Source organism: Phalaenopsis equestris, unplaced genomic scaffold (assembly GCF_001263595.1).
Source record: "Phalaenopsis equestris unplaced genomic scaffold, ASM126359v1 Scaffold000094, whole genome shotgun sequence".
In the NCBI taxonomy this organism is placed as follows: Eukaryota; Viridiplantae; Streptophyta; class Magnoliopsida; order Asparagales; family Orchidaceae; genus Phalaenopsis; species Phalaenopsis equestris.
In genome coordinates, this window is record NW_018164536.1 from 6959642 (window position 1) to 6979227 (window position 19586).

Genomic DNA, 19586 nt, shown 5'->3' on the forward strand with positions numbered 1-19586 from the left:
TATCACTTAATCATTATCATTACACTTCATCAATTTCTTAATCCCTACCACAATCATAAGCAAGTAGGTAAATATTCCCAACTTAGTAATCCTATCTTCTCTAATATTTTAGAAGTGTGAATTTTCAATATTTCATGTGAATAGTGTATTATTTTAACCGGAAAATGTCTAAAGGTTTCTTCCTTCAAGATTTTTGTGCACGAAACTTTTGGTGTTATTTGTGCTCCTCTTTTTATCTATTTATATGTGGAATCTCCATGAAAAATTATTAAAGTTCTAGTGTATATATATATATATATATATATATATATGCATGTAATAGTTTGATATTTTCCATAACTACTCACTTGCAACATCTTTAAACACTCTCTAATGGCTAGCAATTATTCATTCAACTAAGAATATTTTGATATAGCTAATGAAGTCCACTTTGACCTAGCTTAATAGAATCTCATCTTCATAAGATGGAGTAGTAATAAGCTTAAACTTTTTCTCTCTTAAAGAGTCTATCCTATAAATAATACCATTATACATGATTAATTCAACTATTATAAAATTAATAATAGGCTAGGATGGATCAATTTAAGGACTCCTACGTAAGGTCTCCACTTAGTCTTGCTGAAGTTTTTGTTCTATCATGACCTCACTAGAATCTCCTTAATACTCTAAATTTAACTTATCATTTTCATAAGTAGACTAACTTGTAATCTCCCAACAATATTGATGAACTCGCCTCAACCACATCTTAGTCATACCTCTCATGAGGCCATACGAGAAAAAAAATGAATCACTCATTCAAAAGGAATTGTCATTTGAGGGATACAAATCAACTTACTCATCACCATAATGTTTATGAATATTTCCTTTAATTGATACTATTCTTCAATACCCTATTCTAATGCGATTAAATTAATGTGCTATAAATTTTTATAAAGTGATCCTCTGATCCTTATAAATATATTGATCATTATAGGATCACCATATATATTCAAAAAGCCTCTAATACACTCTCCTGCTAGGTCTTTGAGGCCACACTAAAAGCTATATATAGTTCTATCCACTCTCCAATGAGATAATTCACAATTTTACTAATCTTGCTTGTCTTTCCATCAAATACTATATTATAAATTAGATGATTATTTAATATTTTTCTTATATTTCTAAGATTTACTAGAATGAGAAAAAAAACTTTTGAGCAACGATGTCAAAGATACTCTTTAAAGACTCATTAAATATCAAAATTAGATCCCAAGTAACTACATGATATTTTTCTTAAAACTATGTATTCTATATCTTTCTACTCTTCATTGATACAAGAGAAAGATTATTCACGTTGTTGACTGTATCCATCGAGTAAAAGCACAAATGACTAATAACAAGACCATCAGAACTTATATTGAATCTTTTTAAATAGTGCACAAAGAAAAAAAGGAATTCATCACAAAAGATTGAACCATACCGATTCGACTAAGGAATAGTGATGAGATCGAAGAAACCCTTCACCAATTTTGCATGAATCATCTAATTATCTCTCTTTAAACACATCAAAGCTAATCTTTTAATGGAAATAAAAAATTCTATGTGAAAGCTAATTCCAATAGAATAAATTTTCATTGATCAAGAGTATATTCAATATAAATTTGTAATTATTTGAAGGAAAAGATTGAGGGTTTTTGATATGTGAGAATTACATGATTATTATTTATAGGAGCAATATACACATAAATAGTCTTAAGATATGAACATATATTAGTAATAATAAAAAAAATTATGATTATTTGTATTACATATGAATACCACCACAACTTATTTATCCTTGCCATCAACACCTCTAAAACTTTGGTTACAACTAGTTTGTTGGATCTCAAGTTCTTAAATACCTTCACAAATCTTAAATTAAACCCATTTCAAATTACATTCTCATGCCATTGAAGATTTTAGAAGATATAACATAAAAGATTTTGCACAATCATTTACTTTTAAAATTTGGATAGGCCTTCTAAACAAGCTAAGCAATTTTCTGAATTCTTAATTCAAGCTTATTTAATCATTTGGGTTAGGCCGGTCTGACCCAATGATTAAAGGGTTTCATTGGACTTACAATTAAGTGTAATCAAAATTTAATTTGATGCTAAGACCAATTGGATTTATGTCCAATTCAATCATCAATTCAAATTTATAATGACTAAGTTTACTTGGCATAACAATGTGAGCAAGTTCACTTGTGTTTCTGACTCCTTGCTTTCTTAGGCTGATGGTTTGTTCTAGGTCATCAGATTGAAATCTCACCTGATCAAATGAAGATATAACAAAATAAATAAATAGCAGTGCGTTCAAATGCGTAGCACATTAGTTAGAAATAGAACGAAGAATCTCATGGTGCCGAGTGCAATTGCTCGCCTTGTAGTAAATAGAAATAAAATTAAGCAACATGGGAGAGACCCATCATTTTGAACAGTGCAACATTTACAGCCCCTGGATTTCTCTTTATATCACCTCAAATATTATTTATACACAACCAAAACTTTCTTAAATTGCAACTCATGAGAAAAATTGCAGCACCAAAAGACCTAAGACTGCATGATCATTTGAGGATCCAAGTCAGTGCTGCCCATATTCCCAGTAAAGTAATCCTGATTCCCTTTCAAATTCAAATCTAATAAAAGAGACTCACCTCTATGCGAAGAAAACCTCAGATTCTGAGTCTCCTCTCCTTCCTGATAAAGCCGAAAGGCCGAATTTGTCGGAGAGCTGTTAAGGCTGAAACTGGCAGCCACTTTGTCCAGTTCTGCAGCACCCTTAACAACACAGAACTGGTTAACATTGTCCATTAAACCTGAGAGAGCTTGGTTGAAGTCTTTGAGCTGAGCTCTGGCTGCTTCCATGTTGTTATTGTTGTTGTTGTTGTTGAAGGAGAGGGACTTCTGAGCCTTCTCTAATATAGCTTGCAAGTACTTCCCTTGAGCTTCAATTCTTGACTGGAGCTTCTTTTGAACCTGAGCATTTATAATTAGTCGTGCTGATATACGTCGAGGGTTATGAACGAGATGGAAATGATGAAGGTGAAGAGAGATGTGTGGCAGACCTCGAGTTGTTCATGGAGTTTCCTTTGCACCTCGATTTGGTATCTTAGTTCCTCGGTTAGCTGAATTTCTCTGAGAGAAAAACACAACTCATCATTAGATTAATTTCCTAAAACCATAAATATGGAAATTTACGCACAAAACATACAATTCTTATGCATTCACTTATCTAAAACCCAAAGTTTGATGTTTACACTTTTAGCATCTTGGTGTCGTAAAGCTAAGCATGAAAAGGTGTTTTTCACTTTAAAAATAATAGTGATGGTGGTATTTTGGAAGTGATGTTAATGATTTGAGTGTTATGCATGTAAATATATATGTTTAGGTATTGGATTTTGTAAATATAAAAGAATTGAGTGGTATGTATGTAGATACCCTTATAATTTTATCAAAACAAAAAACAGAATGGCAACTAAAAGATAACAATAGAGAAGACCATGATGCTTTCTACGCGTGGAAATTCTGATAGAAAACTATAAAAAGTGGCGACAAAAAGCATCCGGCAAGATCTCCGGTTATGACAAATTCTCCAAACAACATGCCAAATGTACATCACTACACTTAGTTTAAGAGAATAATTATAAAAAATAAAAAAGAGACCAAGGGTCTAGATGAAAATTTGGTAGCAAAAGATGTACCAAATATCTTTACTGAAAATTTCTTCCAATATGAAATCCTCTTGAACTAAAACTTTACTGACTAGAATCTATTGGATCAAATTTCTCTGCTCGTCTCATGGTACGCAATCTAACCACTAAGAAAGAAGATTTCTTTAGAAAATAAGTAAATTTACATACATACCACACAATTCTTATGCAAATACATATCTAACACCTAAAGTTTGATATTTACATTTATAACACTAATCAATGCATGAAAAGTTGTATTTCACTTTTAAAGAATTTAGTGATAGTGGTATTTTTTTATGTAATATCAAAGATTTGAGTGTTATGTATGTAAATATGAATGTAATATCAAAGATTTGAGTGTAATGTATGTAAATATGAAAGTTTAGGTGTTAGGTATGGCTCATATACCGGAAGTTGGAGTTTCTTGAAGTGAAGAGATGTGTTTCTTGGTGAAGAGTTGTGTCTCTTCATATTTTGTGAGTTGGGGGGAGCGAGGGCATGTTGGTAATTTATCTATGGGTTTTTTATATGACTTTTATATTTATATGTCTATATATATGTGTAACTCTTGGGTATGTAACTGAACTCGCATCTGAATAGTGAAATTCGCCGCTCGCTCCCGATGATGTAGGCATCTTTGCCGAACCTCGTTAAATCTCTGCGTTTTTCTTCTGGATTTGAGTCGATTCCTGTGATTGTTTTGCCCTAAATTTCATAACAATTGGTATCAAAGCGAGGTTTTGTTCTAGGGCAGAGGAGATCGACGCAGGAAGAACGAAGAAGAGCAGGAATTCAGAGAAAAAGAATTCTTGGTTTGGATTGCAGAGAGCGGATGAAGGCGCAGATTCGACGCTGGAAGGCTCGCAGCAGTTTGGCGCACATGTTTGGGACGCTGCGGCAAAAGCTGCAAAGACAGCGGCATGATGGCAGGAGGAGTTCCAGTTCTGCTGTTAAAGGGAGGGAATCAAAGGAATTTTTTGATTTCCTGTCGGCAGACGTGAGAACTATGGCGTTCTCGGAGAGAGACCGCGAGAGGAGTTCGCCCAGGCAGCCTTCTTCGGTGCAGAGGAACAGAGTAATTCGCGTGCGACAGTTCTCACGCCAAGGACACGACGGTTCGCGGGTTCCGCGACGAGGCCAGGCGAGTCGCCGCCGAGGGATGAATCGGAGGAGAAAGGCTCCGGAAGTTGCACTGAGAAGAAGAAGGATTCGCGACCATGATCTGTGCGGAGGGAGCAACCAGCAAGGAGGGATTGTTGCAAATAAATGTGAAAGATTTGTTGGCACAAGGAATAATTGTTGCAAATAAATATGAAAGATTTGTTGGCACAAGGAATTTTTTGAAGACATTGCGGACTACGAAACCTGATGGTAACATCTATCAACTGTTGGGGAGTACAGTGGTAGGTGGAGTGCACTCTGTCGGATTATATGATGAAAATTGCAGCATGTATGTTGACCAAGCCAGGTATTCTCAACAAGTTATTCTCAACAAGTCCTTGAAGTGCTTGAACTTGTTGAATGTTAGCAATTCCTAGTTGGCATGGTTGCTCAACCCACTACGGTGTACGAAACTCCATGATGTATTTTCTCCTAAGGGGCTGGATATTCGCCATGGTGGAGAATTGTTAGGTATGGCTCATATACCGGAAGTTGGAGTTTCTTGAAGTGAAGAGGTGTGGGTATGGCTCATATACCGGAAGTTAGAGTTTCTTGAAGTGAAGAGGTGCGTCTCTTGGTGAAGAGCTGTGTCTCTTCATATTTTGTGAGTTGGGGGGAGCGAGGGCATGTTGGTAATTTATCTATGGGTTTTTTATATGTCTATATATATGTGTAACTCTTGGGTATGTAACTGAACTCGCATCTGAATAGTGAAATTCGCCGCTCGCTCCCGAGGATGTAGGCATCTTTGCCGAACCTCGTTAAATCTCTGCGTTTTTCTTCTGGATTTGTGTCGATTCCTGTGATTGTTTTGCCCTAAATTTCATAACAAGGTGATAGATATGTAAATATATAAGAATTCTGAAGTATAGTACAGTTTCTATATAGTGTTAGTGCTTAAAGAAAGTAGTCATTCGAGGCAGCAGAGATATTACAACTCAACTCTAGAAAGCAGTGACTTTCCAACTCAACCAAATCCAGTTGGGTTATGAGAAGCAAAGCATTTCATGCGTAGACAAAAATGTGAAGTCCCAATTTTCTTACAAGTAACAAGGAATGTACTAAAACCATAATATTCGCATAAATCCTGGAAAATGCAGAGAGTTTGCTTCACATAAAAATCAAGAAAATAATCACTCATTATTATTGCCTGAAATGATTATCTAATTATGACAGGAAACTAGTCATTTGTCATTTTAGTCTGTAATTAACAAAGTATTGCAGATCTACCGCCTCAGGACATCCATCCATTTTCCAAAATCCAGATGGATAAATATTCATTTCTTAAATACATAAAAAATAAAAACATATTGCAATCTAGAACTGAAACATGAGCATATTTTGCGTGAAATATATATATAATGTTTATGTGTTACCCAGACCATAACTACGTTAATAAGACCAACAAGAAAATTACAATAAAATCCAAGCTTAAAAGTTACCTAAGCATGATAAAAACACAGAAAAACATACCCTCCGGTGTTCCCGATAGACATAATGCTACTTGCAGAAGAGTTGAAGCTTGCTTTACTTGGTTTACCTGTCATTAGAAAAGAGGAAAATCAATTCTTTTAAGGAAAGAAGCTTGTGGATAGTAATTACTATAAATTCATGTCAGAAAAGTGCAAAAATGGTTCCATGACTCTTTGTAAGGGTTCATTTTAATTCTAGAGCCTATAAAAATGTCAATTTAATTCCAAAAGTCTTTTAATGGGGCCTAAGATAGTTTCTCCCCGGCGGCTATTCAGTACATATTAAAAAATTTTAGGGACTAATTTGGTATTTTTATAGACACTGGGACTAAAATAATCCCATGTAAATAGTCAGAGGATTACTTTGACAGTTTACTCGATTCATAACTTGTAGACCAAATAGAACCAGGCATACTCTGGATTATTTTAAGAACTGAAATAGTTACCATCTTTGATACCATCAAGACCTGTTTCCTTGCGGGCTTGCCTTCCAAGTCTATATTTCTGCACAATAAATACAAAAAGGCACTTCCCGTCAGCAACAGAAATTGATGGAAACTGCAAAATTGTAAGTGGAAAACTAGCATTAAAAAAGGACAACAAAAGGTCAACATGGTGAAGAAGACAAACCTGCAGATGGCTCTTGAGATGATAAAGTGTCAATCCCCTCATGCCCATGACTCTCAACACCGACTTCGGTGTCGCTTCTGCAAATTACAATGCCGACGGAAATATTGATGATTAGGTTGCTTAAAATCTATCACTTCTCCAACATATTATAAACCGAAACATGGTAAATGAAATAAATGTTCCACATTTTTAAATTCAAGAAAGCGATTAAGGCAAGGGGTCCTCTCTGGTCTCATTTAGTAAGTAAAAGCTAGAAATCATGTTTTGAAAAATGATGAAATTTGTTAAATTTACCATCTTATTCTACGTGTAATTAAGCACTATTGAGATTTGTACCTAGTTTAGGGTCCTAATGTAAATAGGAAATATATAATAAGTCTAGGGATTTATTTGTAAGATATTGTAAGGCTCTATATAAGCCCGAGTCACTAATAATAGAAAATAATTTTAGAGCAATTATATATATACAATTATTTCGAGCCAAAAATGAGATGAACGTGAACGAACAAATTTTTGTTTGTGTTCAGCTCGTTTATATATCGAGCTCAAAAAGAATTATTCGTGTTCGGCTCGTTAACTTAGCGAACGAATCGAACAAGCGTTTCTTAATGAGCTGAACATGAATTGTTCTCGAACAATGAGACGTTTTGACATCCCTAGTAGCGTTTCTTAATGAGCTGAACATGAACTGTTCTCGAACAATGAGACGTTTTGACATCCCTAGTGCAGAGGCAAGAGAGCTAATTAATTGTGAGAGGTATTAGAGATTGATGGACCGTCTGATCTATCCGAGTCACTCGTCTCGACATCTCATTTGCAATGGGCATGGTGAGTCGCTACATGCATGATCCAAGGAAGAGTGAATGGACACAACATATAGGTTTCTGAGGAATCTGAATAGTGCACCAGGGAAGGGGTTGATCTTCAGAAAGAATGGACATGTGGGCATTAAGGGCTATTGTGAATTTGACCGGGAGAGCTGTGTTGATGACAGGACATTCTCATCAGAATATTGCATGTTCGTAGGGGGTAACTTGGTCTCTTGGAAGAGCAAGAAATAGTCAGTAGTAGCGAGGTCAACAACAGAGGCAGGGTACAGGGCTATGACCTTAGGAGTTGCCGAGATGATGTGGATGAGAACCTTACTGGTAGAGCTCAAGGTAGACTAAGGAACTCAAATGAAGTTGCGGTGCGACAACAAGTTAACAGTCAACATTGCCAACAACCCGGTGCAATACAATATAACCAAACATGTGGAGATTGATAGGTTCTTCATCAGTAAGAAATTGAATAACGAACTACTGAAGGTAAGTTATGTAGCTGCTGGAGAGCAAGTGGCTGACTGCCTCACCAAAGGACTTAGCTCGTTAGATTTGTCTAGGTTATGTGACAAGATGGGCTTAGTGGATATCTTTTAACCATCTTGAGGGGGGAGTGTTGAGATTTGTATCTAGTTTAGGATCTTATTGTAAATAGAAAACATAGAAGAAGTCTAAGGATTTATTTGTAAAATGTTGTAAGGCTTTATATAAGCCCGATTCAGTAATAATAGAAGATGACTTTTAGAGCAATTTTTTCTATTAGCACAAACATAAATTTCAAACTCCAAATACCTCGGTGGAATTCCTTTAAAACTGATGATCCCATTTCATTCCTAATATGAGTGAAAATGAAATCATTGTTTTCTAAAATATACTTATCATCTAAAAGTAACCAAATGAGTCATTTGTTTCTTTGATAAGCTAAAGGGGCATTTGGGATTACTTTTATTTTTTATTTTTATTTTGTTTTATTTATTTGATTTAAACAAAAACAAGAAATAAAAGTTATGTCAAATAGGCATTAACATTCTTCTTTTTTTTTCTTGGTTGAGTTGTATTGTTTCAGCCAAGATCTCTTCAAAGCTGTTGTGATGGAATAGAACCTAACGTTATACTGTTTCAGTCAAGCTCTCTTCAAAGCTTTTTGGGGATATAGAACCTTATGTGCCACTATATATTCAGGAAAAAATGTTCAAATATGTTTGGATATATATTGATTTTATTATAAATTGTAATTAAAGCAGCATTCTTTTTATCTTCTTAGTTCAATTATGTTTGGATATATATTGTTGTTAATGCTAAATAGGATTCTTTTTATCTCTTAGTTTCTTTGAACAGTCTAGAGACTGCTGCTTGGGTTATTTTTTAATTTTATTTTAATTTTTAAATTATTATTATTATTATTCTTTTTTGCAAATTATACTGTTTCTTTTCAATATCTCTTCAAAGCCTTTGTGCTGTGGCATAGAACCTTATCTAGATGTTGTACATTCAGGAAAAATATTCATATATATATTTGGATATATATTGTTATTAATTTATATTTTAAGCTAGACTAAGTTCAGCCGTCTTTTCTTCATCTAGTATGAAAAAAATATGATGTTTAAGGATATTTTTGCAGAAAAGACGGCTAGACTAAGTTCAGCCGTCTTTTCTTCATCAAGTATGAAAAAAATATGATGTTTAAGGATATTTTTGGCCATTGAATGTACAAGAATAGTGATTAGAAGCTTGAAAAAAAAAATCATACTATAGGGAAATGTTTGAAAGTTATTGTAAGTCTGACAATAACCGGTGCAATATTTCAATAATCATAATTGTTAAACAATAAACAAATTAGGAAAATTTAACACATGTTTGATAATATGTACACCTAATTTTTCAATAGCCAGATGCTAAAATATAATGAATGCATCAAGCTAGGAGATTGAAGGATTAAAAAATAAATATTTTTTTTTTCTGAAAACGGTTAATAGGTATTATTTGGAAAAGATAGGTTCATAAAACAAATGAAAGACAACCCGATGGCCTTGGAGTAATTTTTTTTATTTTAAAAAGTAAAAAACAGAAAATAAGCTAAAGTAAAGGAAAAAATAAACCAATATTATTAACATTCTAAGTTAAGGGTAGCCTGGTATTGGAACTGGATGAAATTGAAAGTTTAACAAGGTTTAATCAATCTAGGCAATGAGATGATAGAAATTTGATGTATTCATCTTATTTAAATAGTTAATTGAATAAAAAAATAATGAAATCTGAGACCTCCAATTTGTAAAGAGTAATACCACTAGGTTATATACTCAGTGGTAGAAATTTCTATATAAATTATGAAAGACATCGTGAAATTTTGCCAAATTTGATGGATATTGTAGATAGCAAATTCCCATGTTGGATTTGAAGTTATCCATGAAAACATACCAAGATTTTATTATAGAAATGAATCAAGCCCAAAGAGCGAGTAGAAAAGAAGAAAGCCAAGTTTCCATGAGTCACTTAAAGAATTGGAATATGAAAAATCCAATTAAAACCCTTTAAATAAAGAATGGCTAGACAAATTACAAATCAGTTAAATATTTTGAAAGAGAAATTTTAGTAAGATTTCATATTCTTACCTCATATCATATATTTTATGCATATGCTCCACCAATAATCCCCAGCTTCAGTGGTGGAACCAGAATTTAAAAAGAGTCATAGAACTAAAAATTAAAAGTAGGCTATTATTAAAGTTTAAAGCTGTCATCTTCTTAAATTTTTTTTAAAACTATTATAAATATTATTATTAAATTAAAAAATATAGTTAATAATAAATATAGTTAATATTAAAGTATTATTAAGTATTTAAATTTAGGGGGCAAAAATTTTAAGTGTATTTTTATAGCCTAAAAATAGGCCCTCGACGAGCAGAAGGAAAGCCGTTGTTGGAGCCATCACCAACACCTACAACAGTCACCCTGCCCTATCTCTCTCAATTCCCCTTAGAGCAAAGGCATAAATGTAATATCAATTTTCCTCACTCTTTCTCTATAAATAGAGGACCCTTTTACATGTAAAGGGTCCCCTTAAGCTCTCTCTTACCTCGACTATCGCTGACCCCTTCCAGTCGGTCGACCACTTCACTTTACTTCAGTCAGCCGTCCAAACCAAGGCGACTGGCCGCTAGGGCTGTCAATTTGGCTCGTTGTTCGTGAACCGCCAGGGCAGGGCAAATGAGGGACTCCCAGCTGGCCAGTAGGTTCGGCCGAATGAAGAACTGGCATACTACTTGGGTCGGCCACCATGGGCCGACTATAGTGAAGGAAAATAGCCAACCACCTTGGCCGGCCACCCCTAGATGGTCAGCCATTTAGATCCATCAACAAAAGTTACCTGGGCGACCACCTTACACCAAAAGACCTTTTAGGCAAGAAATTCCAAGAGTGCCGATCCAAGCAAGGGGAAGACTGATATATCTCTCTCAGTTCCCCTTAGAGCAAAGGCATAAATGTAATATCAATTTTCCTCACTCTTTCTCTATAAATAGAGGACCCTTTTACATGTAAAGGGTCCCCTTAAGCTCTCTCTTACCCTCATATAGGGAGATCTCTCACATTCTCTTTCCACTAGTAACCTTCAAGCTACATGGATTAAAAGGGGCTAAAGAGCCTGGAACACCCCTCTTTGCTCCCCACAAAGCAACTTCTCTCTCTCTCTCTCTCTCCTTCCATCGGAATCCGACTCTATTCCTCGGGCACAGTCCAAAGGACAGATTTGGGTTCAACAATATTAAAGAATATTAAAAATAATGACAACAACAACAACAGGCCTTTATCCCACTAAGTGGAGTCTGCAACATGAATCATTTTTATCTATCATGTTTTATAGTGTCATATTTTCATTTAATTATAATAAATTAATATCATTTTCTAGACAAAATGCCCAAGTCTTTTTAGGTGTAAGCCTAACTTTCTTAACATAAGTCAAATTTAAGGCATCTATTATACTAAACGGATTATCAGATGATAGATGTTTAATATGACCAAACCATATAAGACGACTCTCTCTAATCTTCTTTGCCACTAGAGCTACACCATCCCTTTCACGGATATATTCCTTTCACATTTTCTCTAAGTGTAAAACCACTCATACAACTAAGCATTCTCATCTCAACAACACTTAAATTAGTTTTATGCTTCTCTTTTATAGGCCAACAAGCTACACTATAAAGCATTGCAGGTCTCTCCATCTAAAAAAATATTCATTCAGTGAAAACTATACTTTATTTGTCACACAGTAGGCCCCGATGCATTAAAGAATATTAAAAACTTCAGTAAAAATTTATGGGTGACGAGTGCCTCCCTCAACCACCAAATTGGTCCACCATTACTTTGGCTTATAGGCATGGTTCAAGATTACAAAATTAGCTCATTAATGCAATAGCATAAATAATGTAGATATTGAACCCAACATAACTAGCTTTGTAGGGAGCAAGTTGTTCTGCAGATTAATTCTAATTAGATGAACTATGGTAGGGTTCTAAAATGAGGGTAAGTACCCTTGATGAGTTCTTCCAACAAGCCTCTAGTCAGTTGGATAGTACTTTGGGCAAATTAATGAGTTCTTTTAGAGAAATAAACTCAATTGAAGAGCAAGTTTATGTGTCCCTTGGATGAATTCAACAACTAAATAATTAGGGTTGAGTTAGAACAAAGTCTTGAGAGACTTCTCTAAAATACAATTTTGGGTGACTTGAGGCTTTGAGCAACTATAAGCTTTACGAGCTACTAGGTGTAGACAGTTCAAGCAAATTCTCAATCAAAGTTTAAAAGTTTGAGTTAGAGCCAAAAGACTTGAGTGACTCATCTAAAATGCAGTTTTAGGAGACATGAGGCTTCGAGCAACTTAAAGCCTTGTAGATACTAGCTGTAGGCGGTTCAGGTAAGTTCTCAATCAACGATTTCTTAAACCCAATGCAGGTTCTCAAAGTGAATTGATTAACCTAACCCAAGTGAATATAGGTGTATATCATTTCCCCAATTCTCATCTTTCTACGAAGCCGAGAAGGACTGGAGAATAATAACAGTGACAAAACCAGTTCAACTTGGGTAACTCAGGTTATATGCTTTGATTAATCCAGAGCATTTACACAACAAAATGCATAATGTTTTGGCATGAACTTAACATTATGCATTGATTCTAGTAAATTTAAGGTTTATTATTTTGTTTTAGAACTTTACAATTTAAGCTTTATACATCACGCACTTCACCTGCTATTTTATTGAAGCTTTTCTTCATGCAAATATAAGAAAAAAAATTATGTTTTAGGCATTGTTGCCAGCGATGAGCTTATATTAATTCCATATTTTTTATATCAATCATAGCTTTTCCTGTTGCTAAGAATTACCTATCCAAGAATACTAAACATTTTTATCTTCTTCCATATATAATATTATGAAGTCAGCATGAAAAGAAACCTATCGACTTTCATTAAGATGTCTTCTGTAACTCCTCTAGGAAAAGTTAATTGACAATCTATGAATTGAAAATTTAAAGTTGTTAGTTAAACTTCCCATAATTTCAATTTCCTAAAAAGTAATAAATGTATGAAATAAATATAAGACCCTATGCCACATATTGTTTTTCTAAGAAAATTTTCTCTTGTAGGACACTACATTCTTCAACGAAAACTAGTCCCAAAATCTCATAATTTTTTTTCGTTTAAAATTTATTTCATGAATTTCATATAACTAGGTATTGTTTCAAGAACATCAACAAATGGGATGTTTATGATTAATTTCATAAACACCTCTAAGAATCTAGCAAATTGTTTATATATGGGGATGTTTGATTTCTTGTATTATGGTGTAAATTAAACTAAATGCAATCGTTTTCAAAACCCTAGAATTTGATTGAATAAAAGTGTAATACAATATAAAATGTTTGTTTATTTGAAATTCACCCGACACTTCAAAACTGGTGTATTCCTAATTCATTGGATTTAAATGATTTCCCAATACACTGTAAAGAACAACCTATTGTTGCTGCTATTGTCAAATGTCGATCTCCCGTCACTGTTGGCCACCGCCTCAAGCCACCATCAGCCCGCCTACCTGCTAACCACCTCCCTTACCAGTAGACTGCCGCTTATTGCAAACCCCACCACTGTGGGATGCCGTCATCAACCATCGGTCGCCAACCATCGTAGCCACTGCCGCTTCCTGTATCACAGCCACTGGTCATCACTTTTAGCTATTATTGAGCATTTTTATATTGATTTTATCTTTTTCAATCTAAACACAAATATTTAAATTTCTACATTTATTTATACTAAACCAAACAATTTCAAAGTATCTCAAACACTTTATATTTTAATTATATTGTTATTTCTTTTATGCTGCATTTCTTTTTTAGTGAACCAGACAATCCCTAAATTGCTTTTAAAATCTCTGAAGAAAAGAAGATGGAGATATTTCTTTTTTTATTAAAGTTTGCTACATTTTTTTCATTTTAGAATTTTTCATTTTTAGTTTCAGGTTCAAGTTCAGATTCACTTTCTTTATCATATCTTATTTTCTACATTTTTTTCCAAATCTCAATCATTTTTTAATTGGATGGCCATACATTATTCCTTATTCTTTTTCTTAATATTCAATTCAGTCTTCAGTGTTATTTGATCTCATAAATTGGGGTCGATTTGTCAAAAAATTACTCAATTGTCCTAATTGAACTGCAATATTCCTAATTGTTATAGCATGACTTTGTACTTGTGTGTCTATTTGCAACCCCAAGTTTTCCAATGATTTATTTTCTTCGGATAAATTTGAGAAGTGAATGCTAAAGGGTTGCTAGGCTTAAAGGGTTTGAAAGATTGCTTATCTGGTTATTTCAATATTCTACATGTGCTAATTATTGTTCCAATTATTAGTCTCTAAAATTTGATTGTTATTTCAAATAAAATTTGAGTAATTTCTCCAACTTTAATAATGTGTTTGAAAATGGGTTATTCTGCCTATTGTTCACAAAGTTTAGTGACTACATGTGAAAGGTAAGAATCACCTAATTGAGTAATTTCAAATTCATCATTAACCATAGATCATCTCTGACCCCGATTCATTCCAGAGTTAACAAAATTTCAAAATATTGTAGTTAGTTGTGAAGTTAGAATGGATAAGTTATCGATTTCATGGGTACTAGCTATTTTCTTAGAATTTCAGAAGCTCATTGGGAAGTTATCAGTAATAATTTTCTCTATCAAAACATATGCATCATCAAATGGCTTAATCATTACAGAACCATTAGCTGCAACATTTACTCAAAGACTTCACTAAGCCATTATAGAAAATCTGGATTATCAACCTGCCTGCAAGACATGATGACAACACTTTCTTAGTAAATTATTAAATCTCTCTCAAACTTTATAAATTGGCTCATTCTTTATTTGGATAAAAAATAATATCATTTTTAAATTTGACACTCTTAGATGGTGAAAAACATTTGGCCAAAAAAATTTGAGTTGAATCATTCCAAGTGGCTCTTGATACCGGGGGTAATGAGTTTAAACAAACTTTATCTTTGTAAATTAAATAAAAATGAAAATAATCTAATTTCAATGATGTCATTAAACACTTACCTCAGTATAGTTAAAGGAAACCCATATTTTTAAAAAACTAGCTATGCATAAGTTCGGATATTCTAAAGGTGAACTCTTGAACTGAGAATTATGAATCATTTAGATGATTGCAGGTTTCAGTTCAAAGTTATTAGCTTGAATGTTTGGCTTATTAATGCTTTGATAAAGTCCATCCATCAAGAATGTTGCACAGTCTCTTGAAGGTCTAGTCTACTCTAAGTTACCATGATTTAAATTTGATTTTTAAGTCTTTTTTTAAGAATTTGTATGTTCTTTTCAATTTTAAGTTATACGACATTGTCTAAGTGTCACTATACATACAACACAAACTAATAAAAATTCCAAAAAATCAACATTATACATACAACACAAACTAATAAAAATTCCAAAAATAAAATATGAGTGTGACAATTAACAAAAGTTAAATACTTTACAATAACAAGACTTTGAAAAAAAACAATTAATTACGATGACACCATAACATGGTATTAACAACTAACTACAAAAAAAGATCACAATATGATGATTATACTATAATAAATTAAATACAAGAAGATTACTAACAACAATTGAATTAAAACATGATAATTAAATTAACTTGAGCAAAATTTTATTTGGATCTTTGACAACATCGTCAAAAATTTGACCGGCTAGATATTTGCAAGTGCACGTAGTGTGCACGTAATATATGAAGAGTAGGGCATTTTCTCACGAAGATTACAATAAAAAAAATTGATATACTAATTCATTGTTACTTAAATTTTTGTTCTTACTTTTCAATGGATAATATAACTACAATCTAAGTTTTTTTGATAAATTAATTACTAATTCATTGTTACTTAAATTTGATTCTTATTTTTCAATGGATAATATAACTACAATCTAAGTTTTTGATTAAACTCCGATTGTTACTCATAGAGAGAATCATGAATTTATAATTCATCTATACTATTTTTTTTTTTTTTTGACTTCTTAAGTTAATATTTTCAAATTATCTTGGTTGTCAATTAAAAACGTATCTACTTTCTATTTTGTTCAAAAATTTAAAAAAAAAATCAATCTTTCTAATTTGATAAACATGTATTCTAACAAGTGAAATTTTTGCATCAAAAGAATTTATTTTTACATTGCAAATTTTTAAGTAGTATATGCCTCCTACTCAAGAACTAGTTAATTTTTTCCTAATAGTTCCTCCACGACAACATCGATATCAATGAATCGCACTAAATTTGAAATTTGTATATGGCCAGTACACATCTTTAAGAAGTTTGGAGAGTATTTAAACAATTAATTGTTGGGTTTGTAGAGCCAAAGCACTCGCACAGAGACCGAGTGCCCGACGCTTAAGCACCAGGTTGTGGGCGCTGCTCACTGCTCGATTCCAGAGCAGCCAACGCCTATGTGATGGCTTATGGGCGCAAAAGCGCCCGCATCAGGATGTGGCGCAAAGCAAGGGGCGCTTAAGTGCCCCCTTTAGGCGCCTAGTTACCCAATATTGGGTGTGGGCATTGTTTTTCCAGTAAGCTTGACGCTTAGGGGTCAAGTTCGGGCGCCTATGTGCCTGAAGCAGGTTGGCACACGAATGACCTGTCTAAGGTAAATTTCGAGCAGCATAACATAGGTCTTCATTTAATGCATTATTCGACAACATCCTGGTGAAAGAGAGAAGTTTTGGAGAGAAGGATTTCAATGATTTTGATGTGTTTTTCTTGAGTCAGTGTTCTCTATAAAGTCTCTGATTTTCATATTGAATTCTTTTGGTAGCGTGGCTCCGCAATTTTTTCTCATTCTCATGTTTTTCTACGTTAAATCTTTGTGTGTTTTTCTGATTTGTTTTTTGTCGTCCTTCTGTTTATAAGTTTGTTCAATTTTCTCGAATATGTGTGATCGTATTCTGTGATGTGGTTTAGATTTTTAATTGAGTCTAAGCCCAATTGAATTTTGAGAAGTAGATTCTTCGGCGAGTTACTTTCTTCCAACATTAACATAATCAACTTAAGATTTCACAAGAATATTAACGATTTATCATGCACCTAGAGTTTCACAACTTAGTTCATACTTTGGTAGAAGAAAAAAACATAATTAAAAAGTTAAACATTTCAAATATATTATAAATATATAAAAATTTGGAGAAAGTAAACTCAGAATAATGGATTCCTAGTGTTTGATTTGTTCTCCTTCTTCTCTTCTTTCTCCTTATTATCTTTCAAGTGTTTTCTCTCATGCTAGGGCTCCATTTGAAGGAGCTTCGCCGTTCCTTAACTAGTCTCTTTGTGGAACAGAACTCATCATCTCCATTCTGAAACAACAAAATTTCAGCATTCCTCTCATACAATGTCCGAAGACGTTCCAAAAACACTCCATCGCCAAATGTATATTTTTTTAGTCGGCGGTGTTGAGTGTGACCGAACTGAAGGAGAAAACCTTCTCAAATGGTGCCTAAGTCCACTCTTCCCCTCAATCTAAACAAAACTTAGTCACTATTACATTCTCTACTGCCCCCTCTGATGATCAGCACAGCCTCCCTTCAATTAACTTAAAATTTCACAAGAATAGTACCGATTTATCATGCACCTAGAGTTTCACAACTTACTTCATACTTTGGTAGAAGAAAAAAAAACTACAATTACAAAGTTAACAATTTCAAATCTATAATAAATATATAAGAAGTTGGAGAAATTAAACTAAGAATAATGAACCCCTTCTGTTTGATTTGTTCTCCTTTTCCTCTTCTTTCTCCTTATTCTCTTTCCAGTGATTTCTCTCAGCTAAGTTCACTCTCCCCCTCAATCTAAACAAAACTTGGTCCCTATTACACTCTCTACTGCCCCCTCTAATAATCAGCACAGACCCTCTTCAATTAACTCCCCCAACCACCGCACCAACAACACATGTTTATCCCAATTACGATGGTCCGCCGCTTCACGAAGCAGATTAAGCTCTGTAATCAGTGCAGCACCCTCATCCGATGATACACCATCAAAGTGATTACGAAGTCAGACAGAGAATGGGAATGAGAGTGAGTAAGCGATTGAGAGAGAAAGAGAGAGAGAAGGGTCGGCAGGACTTACTATCGGGTCCGCCGAGCTTGGCAACGGCGTCGACAAAACGATCATGGAGGTCCGGCGTCCACCTAAGCCGCGGCTTCGGGTCTCTTGATAGCACCGCGGCCGCCGCTTCCGTCGCCCCGTACTGGTAGCCCCTCCCCATCAGCACAAAACTCTCAATCATTTTTCTTGATCCTCCGCTTCCTATCAAGTTCTTCTCCCACTCAACAACTTTCAAAACACGAAGGAAACGAAACTGAAGCAATCACAGCTTCCTTACCTCCATGACCGAAATCTCAACGAACCACTGTGAGATTCCAAATTCCATGTAAGTGAGATCAGTGCTGAGTGGGAATAAGATGTTGAGAAAGAGAGTGAGAGGAAAGGAGCGGAGATGGAGAGAAGAAAATCGCCTTCCACGACGAATCGAATCTCAGAAAACGTACAGAGCTAGACAATATAAGGTTCCATTCCCGAGCAGAAACACCGCGGCCACCAGTGTAGCCGCATTGATATAGGATATAGGAAGAAATTGCACAATTCTCTTATTATGTTCATATTATGGTGATATTTTGTGATATTATAATGATATTTCATTATATTACGATTAAATATATATTTTTATTTTATCCACACAATATAGTTATTACATGTAGGGCTGTCAAAACCGTTCGTTGTTCGCGAACAGCTGATTAAATATATATTTTTATTTTATCCGCACAATATAGTTATTACATGTAGGGCTGTCAAAATCGCTCGTTGTTCGCGAACAGCTCCTATTCGATTTGTTAACAATCTCGTACAATCTCGTGTTCGACTCATTCGCTAAGTTAACGAGCCGAATACGAACAACACGAACCAATATTTGTTCATTCTTGTTCGGCTCGTTTTGACTCGAAATAATACTAATCAATTATATATATATTTGATGAGTAGTATTTTTAAAAAATTTAATTGATTACAAGGCTACAAAGATTTATAATCAATTAAAAGTATTAATGAAGAAAATAGAATAAAAATTATTAAATTAGATTTAAATGTTGTTTTAAATCTTGTCTCAATCATTAACATCTTATGACTACGTGATTAGGGTTATCAAAACGACTCTTTGTTCGCGAATGGCTCGTGTTCGGCTCG

The 19586-nt window shown here is 34.1% G+C and overlaps 1 protein-coding gene across 3 annotated transcripts; it reads right to left on the reverse strand.

Annotated features, from left to right (window-relative positions):
• Positions 1-1976: 1976 nt before the first annotated feature.
• On the reverse strand, positions 1977-18974 carry LOC110020362 (myb family transcription factor PHL11-like). 3 transcript variants are annotated; one of them, XM_020718437.1, is made up of 8 exons: positions 18730-18974; positions 18474-18663; positions 6976-7052; positions 6792-6849; positions 6347-6413; positions 3086-3155; positions 2675-2996; positions 1977-2289 (listed from the first exon to the last, which is right to left on the reverse strand). In XM_020718437.1, exons 1-8 carry the CDS (start codon positions 18775-18777, stop codon positions 2273-2275), a joined length of 849 nt encoding a protein of 282 aa, XP_020574096.1. In that variant the 5' UTR covers positions 18778-18974; the 3' UTR covers positions 1977-2272. The 3 variants fall into 3 exon arrangements, with proteins under 3 accessions (XP_020574096.1, XP_020574094.1, XP_020574095.1); XM_020718435.1 differs by lacking the exon at positions 1977-2289 and having other exon boundaries at positions 2361-2996; positions 18730-18973; XM_020718436.1 differs by lacking the exon at positions 1977-2289 and having other exon boundaries at positions 2362-2996; positions 18474-18653; positions 18730-18972.
• Positions 18975-19586: the final 612 nt, after the last annotated feature.

Coding starts and splice junctions, on each gene's coding strand:
- LOC110020362 (XM_020718435.1), bottom strand. CDS start 18,777: ATGGAATTTGGAATCTCACAGTGGTTCGTTGAGATTTCGGTCATGGAG. Junction 6,850..6,975: donor ATCTCAAGAGCCATCTGCAG/GTTTGTCTTCTT, acceptor TTTATTGTGCAG/AAATATAGACTTGGAAGGCA. Junction 2,997..3,085: donor AACTCCATGAACAACTCGAG/GTCTGCCACACA, acceptor ATAAATGCTCAG/GTTCAAAAGAAGCTCCAGTC.